Below are 15324 nucleotides of genomic sequence, written 5' to 3'. Positions count from 1 at the left end.
CGTCATCATTTGAACATGCGATGATTTTTTTTTTGTGTCAATGGGTCATGCATAGGTGAGCGTCCTGAATACTTAATATAATGTGCTACTTATATGATGATAATAACTTTTAACACATTGATTCGAGATTGATTGTTGCATCTGTTTGTAAAAGTTAAATGTGTCGCAAACCTTCCTGCACCCGGCGCAGTGATCCAATAAAGTTTTCACACTCGGGTTTGAGGAGCAATCTCTCGCAACATTTAACAATTGGGTACAACGTTTCATTAATAGTTAAAACCAGCATCATAAGTCAGTTTCCAGAATTGTGAAAAATGTCCTCCAGTCTCGGGCATGAAGTAGGGGGTGTGATATCATCAATAACCTTCATTGTGACCACTGAGGATTAATTTTTTACTGTCTAATGTAACTATCACTGGTCCCGCTTGCATTTATTTACTGTAGTGTGATGTTAGCCAGTAGCACTGCATACCATTGTGATTAATCTCACTGATTTGTGGGTGTGCCTCCCTGCGTAGGCTGCCACGGCTTGGCTAAGTACCTCGCCTCTCTGGACAGCAAGTACGGGGGTGTGTTCCTGGACCCTGTGTGGCAGGAAATGTTCACCCATCCGGAGCCTCCCACGACAGGTCAGTTGTAATGTACATTCAACAGCTCCTAGGGCTTTTCGTGTTTTAAGAAGCAGATACCATCCTATGCTTTTTAAAGGAAGCTTCAACCCAAAAGCGTACTTGGGTTGAGTAGCACACCAGCAACATAAAAGTGATGTGGTTACTGTTCATGTTCACAGGATCACTGGAGTGATTTTAAGAGTGTGTATGAAGTCGCTTTATGTTCTTTTCATATATACAGTATGTTGTTTCTAATTTATGAAGCCTCACACGTGTGTAGGACAACCTGAAACACAGCCTAACTAAATATTTGTCACATTACACTCTTGTTTCATTCTTTCAAGTCGAGGTTATTCCTACAAGGACCTATTTTATATATCCCTTATTTTTTACTATTTAAATTGCCAATTATTGTGAAATAAATGAATACCCTTTGAATCTGTGCTTTGAAGTTTTCCCAAGGTGTGTTTGCACGCTTAAATTTGAAATACACACAAGCCAATCATTTATGAGGCTATAGAAAAATAATGTTTTTTTTAAGCTAATGATTCACAAGTGAATTGATTCATGTGTACTCTTATTCCCTTACTGTTGTAGATGCCACTCATTTTACTTCTTTTCATCTTGCTGTCAACGGCCCCCTTTACTGTTTCCTCAGAAATTTGTTGTCACGAATAATGAAGTGATGTGTTTTTTTACGTAATATTGTTGGCTGACTGGAACGTTTTCATTTGTATACCAGAGCTGCAACGATGATATTATTGCAATGTTTTCTAATTCTCTTCCAGATTTACTTGATGTTACAACTCGCATCGTTGGTTATGTTTCCGGGGCTAATGTGACTCACCCGTTGCCAATAGCAGAAGCCATGCTGACCTACAAACAAAAGGGGTAATCCGATGAAATCTCATTACTACGCATTTTTTTTTTGTAAATCCACTTCATCAATGCAATCGCAGATTTCATTTATTTTCATTTGCAGTGATTTAATGTTTTTTTAATCCTATTTACGTGATAAAAATGGAAAATCCATCCCTAAAGATTTACGTTAGTCTTGTTCTGCAACAACCATTGAAATTACCATGAGTAGCTGCTTAGAAACGTGTGTGAAGATTTCTACTGTAGAAGTTACAAAATAATTTAGTCGGTTAACACTAGGCAATCCTGCTTTGAGACAGGTTCTTTTAGAAGAGACCTCAAATAAGGTTTCCTTACCTCAAATGTAATCCTACAAGGACACATGATAGTTGTTTCCGTTTACAGCTTTACATTATCCTTTGCCACGATTTAGCAAATTGTGTTATGCTGTTTGTAAATCAAAATCTGTGTCTACACAGCAGCACCATTTAGTTTTCCCCCTGATGCCCCCAATCTTTGGCCGTGTTTGATGCTTGTCTGGCACCTTCCGCTCTGATGCACAATTGCGCGTTTGAGCTTTCCTCTCCCTTTTTGTCAAGTGGAAACGTACAGCCCATTGCCTGCAGGGACATGAGGCAGTAGCACTGAACACGGCGGTTGTCCAACACCCCCCTAGAGAGTTGGCATATGCAAGTCCTTGCAATTTTTAAATGCTACGGATTTGCATGCCCACACATGCCGGCAGAGCGCTGTGTCATTGTCACCAACTTGAGTGTTTTCTCACATCAGGAGTTAGCAGTGACATCAACATGTAACTCTCAAGTTTGTGTGTCCCTCCTCCACTGATTCAAAAGGAGTGGGAAGTTACAAGTTCCCAAAGCGCACTGACCATTATCAGTTGTTGCGGCACCTTTGTAAAAAAAAAAATCTATATTTGTGCTAAAGTAGATACTTGTGAATCACGTTCAGAAAATGGTTTTCCATAGAATGAGTTCGTATTATGCCAGGAAAACGTTTTGGCATTACGCCAAGTGTGAAGCCAACCTGTAAAAAACCCACTTATTTCCTGCCATGGCCTGTTTCAGGATGTAGGGATTCTTGTTATTTTCCTATTATTGGTCCACACCATTACTCACTTTGTAAATGTCAGCTGTATCACACCCCAGCGATTGTGCGAAAATAAGTTAGATTTTTTCCAGTCGAGAATTCTATTCCATTTTTTGTGTAGAGTAAAATGGTTATCTAATGAAGTGTCAGTAGTACAGAATCTCACAAATGCACCGTTTCTCATTAAGTTAAATTTTTGCGTAATACTTTTTTCACAACCTTCTCCACAATAAAACATCTCTATTATTGTGTTTTTGTTGACGAATCCTCCAAGAATATTTGACCTCCCTTTTTAGAGGACTTCCCTGCAAACATCTCCAAAAAGAGACCGAATGAAGTATGGTGCCAATATTAAAAGATGGTTAACGTGAGCAATGAGTGAGGTAGTAAGGTATAACACCCAGAGTACAAAACAGCTGCAGTTTAAAGAACTTTATCCATTTGATAAATAAAACCAGTTTCTGAGTTACACTGTCTATTGTGGCGTTGTTTTCTAATTTAAATGTAGCTTGTTTTGCTATATTAGTTTGGCAGTTGTAAAGCATAGCAATCAATGTCGAATATAGATTTGCCAGAAATAGTAACATTTTCATTTTTAAAGTTACTGTGACACATTGTTCTCATGATGCAATTTTATTATTTTAAATTATTAAAGCTTAATTCAGTGTTTTGATCATTCATGATGACAAAGTTTTAATCTATAAACACCCCTTTCTTAATACAGACTTGAAGAGGAGTCTTGTCAGAAGTTTATTCCCTTCATCAGCGTAAGTAGATGTGTGCGCATTTTTACGTTGTTATTTTTTTATGGTTGAGGCCCTTGGTAAATCTTTGACTTAAAGCTTTCGCGACTGCAGGAATTCATATTCTTTGGGTCTTTCGGTTAAAGTCGCGTAGATAGGTTCAAAGTAAATAACAAAAAACTACGACGTTTCGATCGCAACACAAGCAGTCGTCATCAGGAAAAGGGGGTTAGCCTCCAAAGGCAAACTGTTTTTCAAGGTTTAAAGATGGGCGTAACCCAAGTGTGACAGCAGCGTGGACGGGGCAGCTAATGTTAATGTAGGGGAAAAACAACACCGGCAGTGGGGGTCTCCACCAATCAAACGTCGTAGTTTGCAGTCATTGAAGATTTGGTCTAACAAGGACTGAATGCTGATGTACCGGCCCTGGTTAGACACTGCCTCACCAACACTTACTTCGCCTGGAATGGAACATTCTACAAACAAGTTGAAGGTACCCCAATGGGATCTCCCTTCCCTCCGGTTGTAGCCAATGTTTTCATGGGAAATTTTGAGACGGATGCCATCCAGGCATCCACTGTACGTCCGTCCTTGTGGAAGAGGTACGAATATGACACGTGTTCATCATCTGGCCATATGGCCGACCTGCTCTGAACCAATTCCTCAACCACATCAATTCCATACACCCAATGGGACATTCTGTCTACAGGAAAGTAACTCGTATGGATGCCTACCTAAAACCTGACTCCCACCACCATCCATCCCAGAAGAATTACCTCATCAGAGCTTGATGTATTTCCAACCATCATCACCGAGCCAGTAAACTGGAACACGTACACCAAGCTCTCAAGACGAATGGATATTCAGACTACACAATCTGTAAAGCTATCACCCCAACCGTTGGGAAAACCATCTGAAGACCCAATCAAAACCATCACCTTGCCATACATAGCAGGGGTCTCCAGAAAGATTTCCAAAATCATGAGCAAACACAAGATCCAGGTTCGATTTAACACAGCACATACAATTCGTGATCTGATCCCATCTGTGAAGGATAGGATCCCCGATATGCAATACCCTGGCGTCTACAAACTAAGCTGCGTCTGTGGCAGGAGTTACATTGGGGAAACTAAGCGACATGTCTCGGACCGAGTCCGTGAACATAAGGCAGATCTGAAACACGGTAGGACCAATACCTCGGCCGTGGCTGATGATTGCTTTAATGCGGTGGGCTCACACTAAATTGATTTCTCTAAGACGAAGGTATTTTGCAAACCCACTGGCTATCAACAAAGATTAATTCATGAAGCCATCCATTTATACAGACATAGACACACTTTCAACCGAGGAAGGTGGGTACAAACTCAGCAATCACTGGAAGGACGTTATCAACTAGTTTAAGTCCTGACTGGCTGGCATGTTTCATTTTAGACCTGGTAGCCCGTTAATTGGTGGAAGCCCACCACCAGGACATCACTGCCCACTATGACCATCACCACTAGCAGTAGCCCTTTATTAGTGGAAGTCGACCAGCACCATCATTACCCACTACTACCATCACCTCTAGCAGCAACCTCCACCGTCAGCAGTGCGGGTGTGTGGAGCGAGGTGCAATGTTTGCCTGGTGGCCCTTTGGTTGGTGGAGACCCACTGCTGGTGTCTTGTTTTTCCCCTATATTAACATTAGCTGCCCCGCCCATGCTGCTGACACATAAACAGTTTGCCTTTAGAGGCTAACCCCCTTTTCCTGATGACGACTGCTTGTGTTGCGATCGAAACGTCGTAGTTTGTTATTTTCTTTGACCCTATCTATGTGACTTTACCGAAAGACCCAAAGAATATGAAGCCCCTTGGTAAATATATACACAATTGTAATAATACATTATTTCTGTTATTTTTCAGATTGTTAACGTTGGGGTGGTGGAACAGATGACGGCTCCTATTGGTAACGTGTGCATTTCTCTTTGTAATTTTCTATGTTGGCTTTGTCAAATAATAATCACCCATTTTGCTATTTTAGTTTTTCTTTCCACTCTACATGTTTCCTAGTTCAATTTTACAAAGAATAATATTTTGAAGTGGACTATTAAAAATAATATTTCGCAACCTAAATTCTAAATGTTTGCATGCATCCAATGAACTATATAATCATGTGAGTGCCCTTTCTGCTACGTGTCTTTTGTAATGAAGACATCTATACAGTACTAAAAAAATGACTGCACCAAAATGACCAATGCAGTCATGAAAAAAGTCAAGCGACGACTCCAATATATCAGTAAACCGCTTTGTGTTCAGTGATAGTATTGGCTGCCCATAAGTCAAGAATAAAAGGTTGTGATCTTCATAGAAATATTGTATTAGCAGTGGTCTGTTGGTACTCTGTGAATGGTCCACATTTCTATTAAGAATAGTGCCGAGGATTTTTATGTCTGACAGAAAATGTTGACGTAATGGGGGCCAAGAAGGGTCAATGATGCGTGCATTTCAGTGACAGGCCAGTCTGGCCATAATTCAAGATTTTTTTTTTTCTTTTGTACAAATTTATGGCGCTGTCCATATATTTATTCTAGTGCCACAATTTTGGCCCTTGGGCTGCAACAAACCGTGTTGCCGACACATTTTAATTTACATCAGCTAATCATTTACGTTTTAAATGTAACATGGACTGGTTTTACTTTAGGTTTTGTAATGTATTCCATAAATATCCTATTTTTGATAAGAAAGACATAATTTAATTGACTGCTTCATGGCTGCAAGATATGTGATGGATTGAACAAATTATTTAAATCTATATTTAAGATGCACTCTTTCGCCTTTTCAGTGATTTACAGTTTTATTACAATTTGTTGTGGTGTCTGAAATAAATGCATATCCTATATAAGTTTACTAATCCATTATTTATGGTGCCTTTCTATTTTTTTTTACGAGTTTACATTAATTGTGCTTTGTCATGTGTGAAATTTGAAGACCACGCGTTTTGAGTGCAAGCCCTAAAGTCCCGTGACATTCAAAAGTTGCTGTTTTTTATTGATGTTTTGTACACATTTCCATACCACACGGATTGATGTAAATGAGCCTGTTACAGTGGTAATTCTATGGGGAAAGGCCGATGGAGTTTATATGGCCCCCCCCCCACCCACCAATCAACAGAACCTCTCCGTTTGCCCCTAATCATTCAGTAGCCCATTCCTCCAGGGTTTTAGGATAGGTACTCGGGTTTAAGTTATTGATCACGATTTGTCAATGAGCACGCGAAGGTGACACCATTTAATTGTGTGCCCAGCGGACATGGATGAGTCTTTGCTGTACCCTTCCGTGTCGCTGACCTCCACCCCGTCTACAAGCGCCATGGGCGGAGGTGGCTCCAAGGACATCTGCCCGACACCCCCAGCCTCTCCGTCTGTTGGGCCTTCCCCTGTCAGGTATCCATTGGGTGTTCTACGTGTACATCCACAGCCCGTTTGTGACAATCCACTGCTGGACGAGGCCTCCCCCACACAATGTGGGTCATGGAGGTTATTTAACCAAACTATCGCATTGGTGAAGATGGTAGATATGTAGGCGTTGAAATAGATTTCAACAATGAGATTTGCTGTTGCTGACAAGATAGTTCCACAGCAGCCTATACTATCTGTTTCATTCATAGTCACTCATTCAAGCAATATCCAGGCTCATCCCTGGTTGTCTTCCAAGATCTGAAATCGGGTGCATTGCAGTTGGTGAAGAGCTCGATTTAAAAACTGCATATTCAAAATAGAAAAATAGTTTGCAGTGAAAACCATGACCTGTGCAATACGAACACGGTAGTTTCCTGTGGCTACACTGCTCGTATAATGCTGGTTTTTGATATTCTGATAATAGTGAAGCCAAATAATCATAAATGTGCCTGAGCCTTCTCAATTTGTGAATGGCCATGTGCGTCTCATTTATGTATAGAATCGAAATAATGAAATTTAAGGATATTTGTCATACATTGACATTTTGCACATTCTAAGACATGATTGCAACAGATGAACCTTACTAATATATATGTTGAGCACCATTTTATGAAGGAAGATGTAACCCAAAAACAAATGGCTCCTTGCAGATATGCATATAAGCTGTGATTAAAATGATGGTCTCGGCACTAGAATTTGTTGTTCATTTTCTCCAGGTCACCTGCTAATTTGTTGTGTTTTACACCCTTTCCTCTGTCTCATCACTCCCCTCCTTGCGCGTCACCCATAACTGCTGTCGCTGAAACTCGCTGTGTGTGACCATGCCCATCCCATCCCCTCCGCACGCCTCCCATCTGCCTCTCGCCCATTCTCAGCTGGCAGGGTGGTGAGGTCATGGGGCTCCACGTTGATTACTGGACGGTGGCAGGTGCCGAGCGGCGGCGCGAGGGCGAGCGTGATCGCAAGGAGGGCAGCGGCAAAACGACACTGAAGAGCAACTTCCGCTCGCTGCAGGTCAGCCGGCTGCCCACGGGGCCCGGGGACGGACAGAGCGCCACGCCCAGCATGTGCATGACCGTCGTCACCAAGGAGAAGAACAAGAAGGGTGAGCACAATCTTTTGGGATTCTCTAAGGCGTTCAATGACTTAATTTGACTTTGTGTGGTGGAGTGGCGGGAGTAGTCGTTGGCACACTGCGCTCCAAACGTGGTGTAACCCGAGTTCAACTTCTGCTAATGGCAAATATCTGAACTTGTCATAGACCTCCCCGAGGTCTACTCAGCCTTAAAATGTCTGTTGTGTGCACTAGGGAGACAAAGGTGTCTATAATAATGGTATAAATTGGATTTGTTTGAAATTGTATCCATTAATGTCGGTTATCTTGTATTGTGCATTGTATTTTGTTTAATTTCTAACTTCATAAGTACACTCAAGTTGTGATGTCTTGTCTGGTAGCACAGCAACACATTTCTCCACACAATAAAACATCGTCATGCAGCTATAAATTGTGAGATGTTATTACCTAGAACTCCTTCAGAAACAAGGGGTTAAAATGGTTTCCCTCCCATTGTTTTATGATGTGTAGGGTTAAAGCAATCCATTGAATGTCGACCCAAATTAATTAAGATGTAGTCCTTGCAAATTCGTGGTATATACCACGTTTATTGAATATTTGGCTCTATGCTGAAGATTAAACTAAAATTAGGAACGCTTGAAATAAGCCTTTTATGACTCATTCCATTTATTCAAATGTGTGTCGAGGACTTTTCACTTATAATGTAGTAATGTGTCTTCAGAATGTCTGTTGCATAAGAATGTTACATAACTTCCACTTGTTTGATTCATTTTATTTTTCAGATTTAATCGCAGTCTCTCGTTAAGTTGTTTTTATTATTTGGTAGCATTGCCATCACATGCATTTCCGTTATGAAAATATTCTGTAGGACATGAATAAGTGATTAATTGCTTCTAGATTTGAAGCTTTCGTGACTGCAAGGATTAATATTCTTAGGTTTTTTCGGTAAAGTCACGTAGGTAAAAAAATTTAAATTAATAAAAGTAAAATAAAAATCACGACGGTTCGGAGGCAACACAAGCTTCCGTCTTCAGGTGGAACCGTCACAGCACGATAGCTGTAGCAGCTATCAGCTATCGTGCAGCTATCAGCTATCGTGCAGCTATTGATACAGCTATCGTGCTGTGACGGTTCCACCTGAAGACTGAAGCTTGTGTTGCCTCCGAAACGTCGTGATGTTTATTTTACTTTAATTAATTTAAATTTTTTTACCTACGTGACTTTACCGAAAACACCTAAGGATATGATTAATTGCTGCCCATAAGCACCCACAATACATATTGCCTTTTTAAGCTCTCTTGCTTTTGATTGTGACAGCGACGGCTCCTGAAATGATAGCAAATCTTCACACGTGGCAATGCAGGAATATTCCTGACCAAAAAGCCCAAGGAGAAGGACATCGAGTCCAAGAGTCAAGTGATTGATGGAATCAGCCGCCTCATTTGCGCAGCCAAGCAGCAGCAAACCATGTTAAAAGGTAGGCAACCAGTGTTTTAATATCAGGTGGTGCAGCTGCACTAGGAGGTCAGTGGGCTAGAGGGGCCCAGGCACCGGGCGACAAAGCATGGTGAAGGCCAACAGGAGACCTCCTTTAATTCCTTGCAATGGAGCTCATGCCAACTACGCTTGGCATGGTGGATGCAAAATATTGTGTGCATCTTGCATCGTGTATATATATTGTACCTTGCACAAAATAGTCATACTTTTTACATATGGTACCAGATGTATTCGTACGTAAAATTTCATATTTTGACCCTCTGAAATTTTACATATATAGTGGGTAGTGGCCAGCCGGTTCATGCAAGTGATTTGATTTTGGTAATGAGCAGCATCTGTTAAGATCCTGGGTTTTAATTCAAGCAACCACTGGTTATTCAACTGTGGGTTCTAGCAAGTTTGTGGTCTTAAGTCTCTTAACTAATGACTGCTTAAAAACACCAAGGTTGTCATTTCCATAATAAGACATAGCCCAGCTATAAAAAATAAAATTGGTTTGTTTTACAACAATAGCTACTTACAGTGCATATTATTTCTCGATTGTGGATAGATACTTCAAACAGTTATCTGGCATCATCTTATACAGGCTAATGCACTACTAGCTGCAACAGTTCAGAATAGAAACGTGTTCATCCTATGACTTATATTTCTAATTGAAAACGGTGCAAATGTATTTTTGTCAGCAAGCCCACAGCCGCATTAAGTTGGCATCAAACGCTGCTCCCTCCACGTCGACCCATGAAACGGCGTAGCCACTCTGATACTTTTAGACATGGCACCCGCATTTATTTTCTCCGATCATCTTCCCTCCCCAGTGACTGTAGATGGCGTGGAATGGAACGACGTCAAGTTCTTCCAGCTCGCCGCACAGTGGCCAACGCACGTCAAGCACTTCCCCGTCGGGCTGTTTGCGCAGGGACGGCCCGGGTGCTAGTGGCACGTGCTAGTGGCACGTCCGCCCGTGATGGCTACTCCTGAGTCGCAGTGGATCCTGCCTGGCAGCAAACGCGACACTGCTTGGACTCTATAGTGAAGAGAATTCATGTCGGGCAGCGGTAAATGAAATGGCATCATGTGTGTAATATATTTAAATTGCAATTGTGCACCAGTTGACTAGGAAGATTAGCATGACGGTGGTGATATTTGCTACCACAAATTGAACTGCACCTCATTTATGCCACCAAGTCTTGGTGACAATATGCAAAGAAGGATATTAACCCTTTCGCGTTCAAATGACGTGTGTACGTCATCAATTTTTCTTCCGATTTCCATTCTGATTACGTACGTGTACGTCATTGGAACGTAATAGATTCTGAATGGAATCGGATCGATTCTGGACTGAATGCAGGAGGGCGTGTGGCACAATTTGGCACCAGCTATCGCAGAGTGCGGTCGTGTCGCTACAGTTCTCTGCGGTGAGTACAATCTTTAAAAACAGCATTGCTTTGCCACCTAAACAAAGTTAACGCTAACCGCTTGCGCGTTCCATCATTCAGGGGTGAATGGGGGACCCACCCTTACAAGTTGTCGACGTCTCGGAACGGGAAAGGGTTAATTGCTGCTATTTTATAAAATTTTATCCCATACCATCAGTTTCATTACTTTACAAGTAGTAGTCCAACTATTAATCTGAAGAAAATATCTGGAAATTTTATTTTGCCATTTTTATTTCTAATATGATGTATCTGTGATGCATTGACGACCTCATCCCTGGACTGCTTTTGGAGATTCGTGAAAATGATGGTATAAAACACGTTATGTTTTAAAAATAAATCCGTATTCTTGCCCAGACAACTTACAAACTGGGCTTTTGGAGCCAGCCATTGTGTTTTTAGGAAAAAGTTGCCCTCTGCAAAAAAACACAAATCAAATTCCCACTACGATGGAGCTGTCATAAAAAACACACAATTGGGATTTACAGGACATCTCAAATTAGAAACACAAATACGGTACTGTATTATGGTACACAAATTGTTGCAACAGTATTCTTATTGTATAACCACTGTTTAGCTAAAGGCATTGCACAAACGTAAAGGGACATACTTTCATGCTCTGAGAAATTTCTGTTCAACATTTTTTCTTAAAACAGCTCGAATGCAAGCTAAGATTAGATTGCTTAACATGAGAACATTTCCTGACTTGCTCAGCATGTGACATGCAGTAAACAAAGGATAATACATTGCAATAGATGACACAGCCATTAACTGAGTTGTCAAAACATCAGCAGTAAAACCAGTAGTCTTATTAATCTCCTAGGTGTAATTGCCAAAATTGTTAACATTTTAATGCACTTGTGTAAATAAGTTACAAGCAATGCTCTGAGTTTAAAGGAGTTACAAGGGGCAGCAAGGGAATGTTTTATTTTGTTTCCTTTTTTTTTTAAATGCGAGTGTTCGGATGTGTGAACATACATTGGCAGAGTAAGCACAACTTATGTTGCAGATGTGTATTGTATATAAATTGAGTGTTCAGCATATTAATGTTACTGCAGGATACAGTAGCTTTGGTATCTTCAAGTCTCTAAATATTAACATGTTTTTTACCATGAAGAGCATGATTTTAATCAACTCCATTTTACCATGCATTGTTAATTATGTTAATGCTTTGTTCTGCTGACATGCAGTTAGCACTGCACAGAGAGAACGTTGGTGGAGGGTTATTTAGATTTGCACCTTTTTAATTTAATTTTCCATTGGGGGTTGAAAGGATGTGTGGCTGTTATAATAATTTGGATTGACACACCAGGACTGTATTACTTGGTGCTGGACTTGCGACATGTCGTACAAAATGTTTGCCTCCATTGTTTAACAAATGTCACTGCCAAGCATATGCCACTCCCAATGCATGACACTATTTAGACACTATAGACATAAATGTGTGCTTTGCAAGTGATCCTGCCAGCAAACGATAAGTAGCCTCCACATTTTATCCACCAAACAAGCGTAACTGCAATATATATGACTGCAGTGTACACGTGTTCAAATAGCATAAAGCAAGACGCTTGAAAACGATGATACAATGCTTTTCATTATTTAAATAGACCCAGCACTCCTTGCTTGCATCCTACAAGTTCCAGTCTGGCAAGTTTTTACAAAGGCATGTCAGGTTTTTAAATGCTTGTAAGTGGATTGACCGTTTGTTGCAACATTCACCGCAAATGTGTGAATTGGTAGACTTAAAGCTGCAAAATGGAGTGAATTGTCATTTAAAAATGTCGATAGCATTAGTCATTGTGGTGTAAATTAGGCGCAAGGCACACAGAAATATAAAACTAATGTCGACTTGGCCAATTCTCTGAGAATGTCACATGCACTTGATTTGCAGTCCAATGTAGGTTGAGCAGTAGGAACAGATTGAAAAAAAACTGACATGGGAGCAGACGCCTACAATTTCTTGTCACGGCATCGGCTTTTAAGAACCAATCTCGTCATATGACGGACAACTTTGCGCAATAAAAAAATACTTTTTTTGGGGGGGGGGGGGGTAACGAGTCGACTGCAAATAAATCACTGCCGTTTAGAATAAGTGAAGATGCATTACAGGGACAAAACCGTTCTATCAACTTTAATTTAAGAAATGCACTACATGCCGTAACTGGATTTCCTGGTGGTGATGTTTTAGTAATATTACTACAGCAACTACAAACATAAAAGCTGTGAATGTCTGGACCCGACCTGAACTGGGGGAAAGGCAGCAAAAAAGGGGCCTGTTTTTATATGCTGCTGGTCGGCACATGGTCACACAAACCCTTACTCAAAAGTAACTTGTGCATGCACTGTTAATGACCACTTGCTTCCACTCTTATCTTACCAGAGTACTCGGCAGGTTCATATTATTTTAGTTGAGGACGTTGCTTTTATTTACATTTATAGCCTTTTTACTACATCGCATTTGTAGTGTTTTTTTTTTGTATCATGCATTCACTTGTAAGTGATGCCAGAGACCCCCTTAACTGCACCGGTGAAAATGATTGCGTATGCGTGGCCATACGCGCTTCTCGGACACAGGTTTTTCTATTACAGCAAACAAGTATTTAGTCGGGGATGGGGGGGGAATGACTGCACATTGTATTGTTTGCATGTCATTTTAGGTTTTCCCGAATTTCAAATATGTTCTGGTATGACACTTGAAAGCCCTGCGTATTATCACGTAATATTGTTCAATGTTACTCTTCTTTTTGTTAAGTTTTTGTGTTTGCGTGTAGCCATGCAGGAAAACGTGTACTCCGTTTGGAAGCCTGCTTTGTTTTGTACCTAATCGAGTTGTCTGCAATTTGCCAGCACATTTCGTGACAAGTTTTCTAAAACGAAAGTGTTACATTGTGCCTTTTTTCAGCGGTTTACTTAAAATAACATGGACACATCTTTCTCCTGTAGCACTGTGCTGCTTCTAGAATTAATAATATTGTAAGGTTTGCCATGTGTGTGTGTTTAAAGCGTATCTACAGTAAATAACATGTAGTGATGTAGTCAATGTTGCGTGTAACCGTCTTTGTTGGAGTTAGCAGTGACAGGCTTCAGTCCAGATGAGGTTCGTAACTTGAGATGGTGGTACGCGGGTGGGGAAGAAATCATCAGGGTGAGTGATGATCAGTCTCTCTCACTCCTGCATTCATTACCTCAACTAACCTGCCGTACCAACTCGTATTTATGCAGGTGGTGGGGTTATTTGAGGGCTGGGCAGTTCTTTAGATGGGTGACAATGAATATATAACTTACCCCCCTTGCCTCTTCCCCAAGCTCCCACCGGACTGGTTAAAAGCCTCCGTGTATTCTTGCCATTGCATATTAAAAAGGTATAGCTTTGTTCCATAAGCACTTTAAACAAAAGCAAGTCGGCAAGCGCTAGCTTTGCAGTTTGCACTCTATTTTTTTTTTATTGGTTTAAAGGAATATGTCCTGAGCCCAGACATTAACAGGCAAACATGTAGTTTGTACTTTACAGGGTATGTATGCTGCCTTGTTTTCAAGTTTGCTGCAATATTTAGCTTGTTAGCTTGTAGCCCAGCAGGTTAACCTGTTGCCACTAACCAGCCAAAATGTTTGATGTAACAGTATTGCGAATGTTAGAGGGAACCAAGAAACTCGCAAGAAAATAACAATAAACTCGTTCCTGTGACTTGGCAGTGAGAAATTACTTTAATTCTTGGTTGTCACATTGACACATTTCCATATTATTTGCTTACATATACACACTCTCTGCGTTGGTGTTCACCTTTCAAATTTGTCAACTACTTTAAATATACAACAGGCTTTAAAGTATTGTCCTAAGAGTGTAAAAATATAATAGAAAATAAACTACAGTATCGAAAATATGAATGTTAAAATAAAACTTTGGACATTTACACAACGTATTCAGACTGTAAATTCAATAGAAAAATTGTATGCCTATGTCCAAGTGCTGTAATTTTATTTTAAAAAAGACATTTGTGGATTTGCTGCTACAGTGAAATTCCTTCCAAATGCACTTGCATAGCATGCATTTCTTATGAGCAGATGAACCATTTACTCTGATCAACGATGGTCAAACGGTACCGAACTGCCATTATTTGCAGAACCACGTGTTTAATGGTACCAATGGTACCAATGGTACCAATGGTGGTTGGGCAGGGAGGCAAATGCACGATTGATCCATGACGGGCAAAATCACATGGTTACAGTGGTGCCCAGCCAAAGCAGTTGAGTGGCAAACAATATTACGCATCCCACTGTTTGTGCATTCTCATAGCTGGTGTGCGATTTGCTCGATCTTGCGAAGCATATCTTCAGACTGCAGCTGCTCCAGGGTTAAGAGAGACAGTCCAAGCTGGTCCTCCTGCACACAAGGGAGACATGGGGAGAAGAGACAAACTGTTTACACGGCTAGTGCCGGCACAATACACTTGTGGTGCTATGGGGAAGTTGTGGGAACGTGTAAAAAAAAAAGGCAATGTGCCAATTCAACGGGGCATGCCGCCATGCTCTCGCAAATGAAACCCTCTCGCCGTTTGTAACTTG

At 40.8% G+C, this 15324-nt stretch overlaps 2 protein-coding genes across 5 annotated transcripts in view; one reads left to right on the top strand and one right to left on the bottom strand.

Moving 5' to 3' along the window:
• Positions 1–14446, top strand: part of LOC144729723 (phosphofurin acidic cluster sorting protein 2-like) — a 34720-nt gene extending 20274 nt beyond the window's left edge. For all 3 annotated transcript variants that reach the window (XM_078610166.1, XM_078610165.1, XM_078610164.1), the window contains 8 exons: positions 519–629; positions 1400–1502; positions 3301–3343; positions 5222–5264; positions 6603–6741; positions 7632–7861; positions 9195–9308; positions 10144–14446. In XM_078610166.1, coding sequence (XP_078466292.1) covers positions 519–629; positions 1400–1502; positions 3301–3343; positions 5222–5264; positions 6603–6741; positions 7632–7861; positions 9195–9308; positions 10144–10262 — 902 coding nt within the window. In that variant the 3' untranslated portion in view covers positions 10263–14446. The remainder of the gene's footprint in view (positions 1–518; positions 630–1399; positions 1503–3300; positions 3344–5221; positions 5265–6602; positions 6742–7631; positions 7862–9194; positions 9309–10143) is intronic.
• Positions 14444–15324, bottom strand: part of ERCC2 (ERCC excision repair 2, TFIIH core complex helicase subunit) — a 25120-nt gene continuing 24239 nt past the window's right edge. For both annotated transcript variants that reach the window (XR_013587749.1, XM_078610168.1), the window contains one exon: positions 14444–15142. Coding sequence is in view for 1 of the 2 variants with exons in the window: in XM_078610168.1 (XP_078466294.1) it covers positions 15050–15142 (93 nt within the window). In the remaining variant the exon portion in view is untranslated. The remainder of the gene's footprint in view (positions 15143–15324) is intronic.

Source organism: Lampetra planeri, chromosome 33 (assembly GCF_965212315.1).
Source record: "Lampetra planeri chromosome 33, kcLamPlan1.2.h2, whole genome shotgun sequence".
In the NCBI taxonomy this organism is placed as follows: Eukaryota; Metazoa; Chordata; class Hyperoartia; order Petromyzontiformes; family Petromyzontidae; genus Lampetra; species Lampetra planeri.
This window is presented reverse-complemented; position numbering and strand designations above follow the sequence as displayed.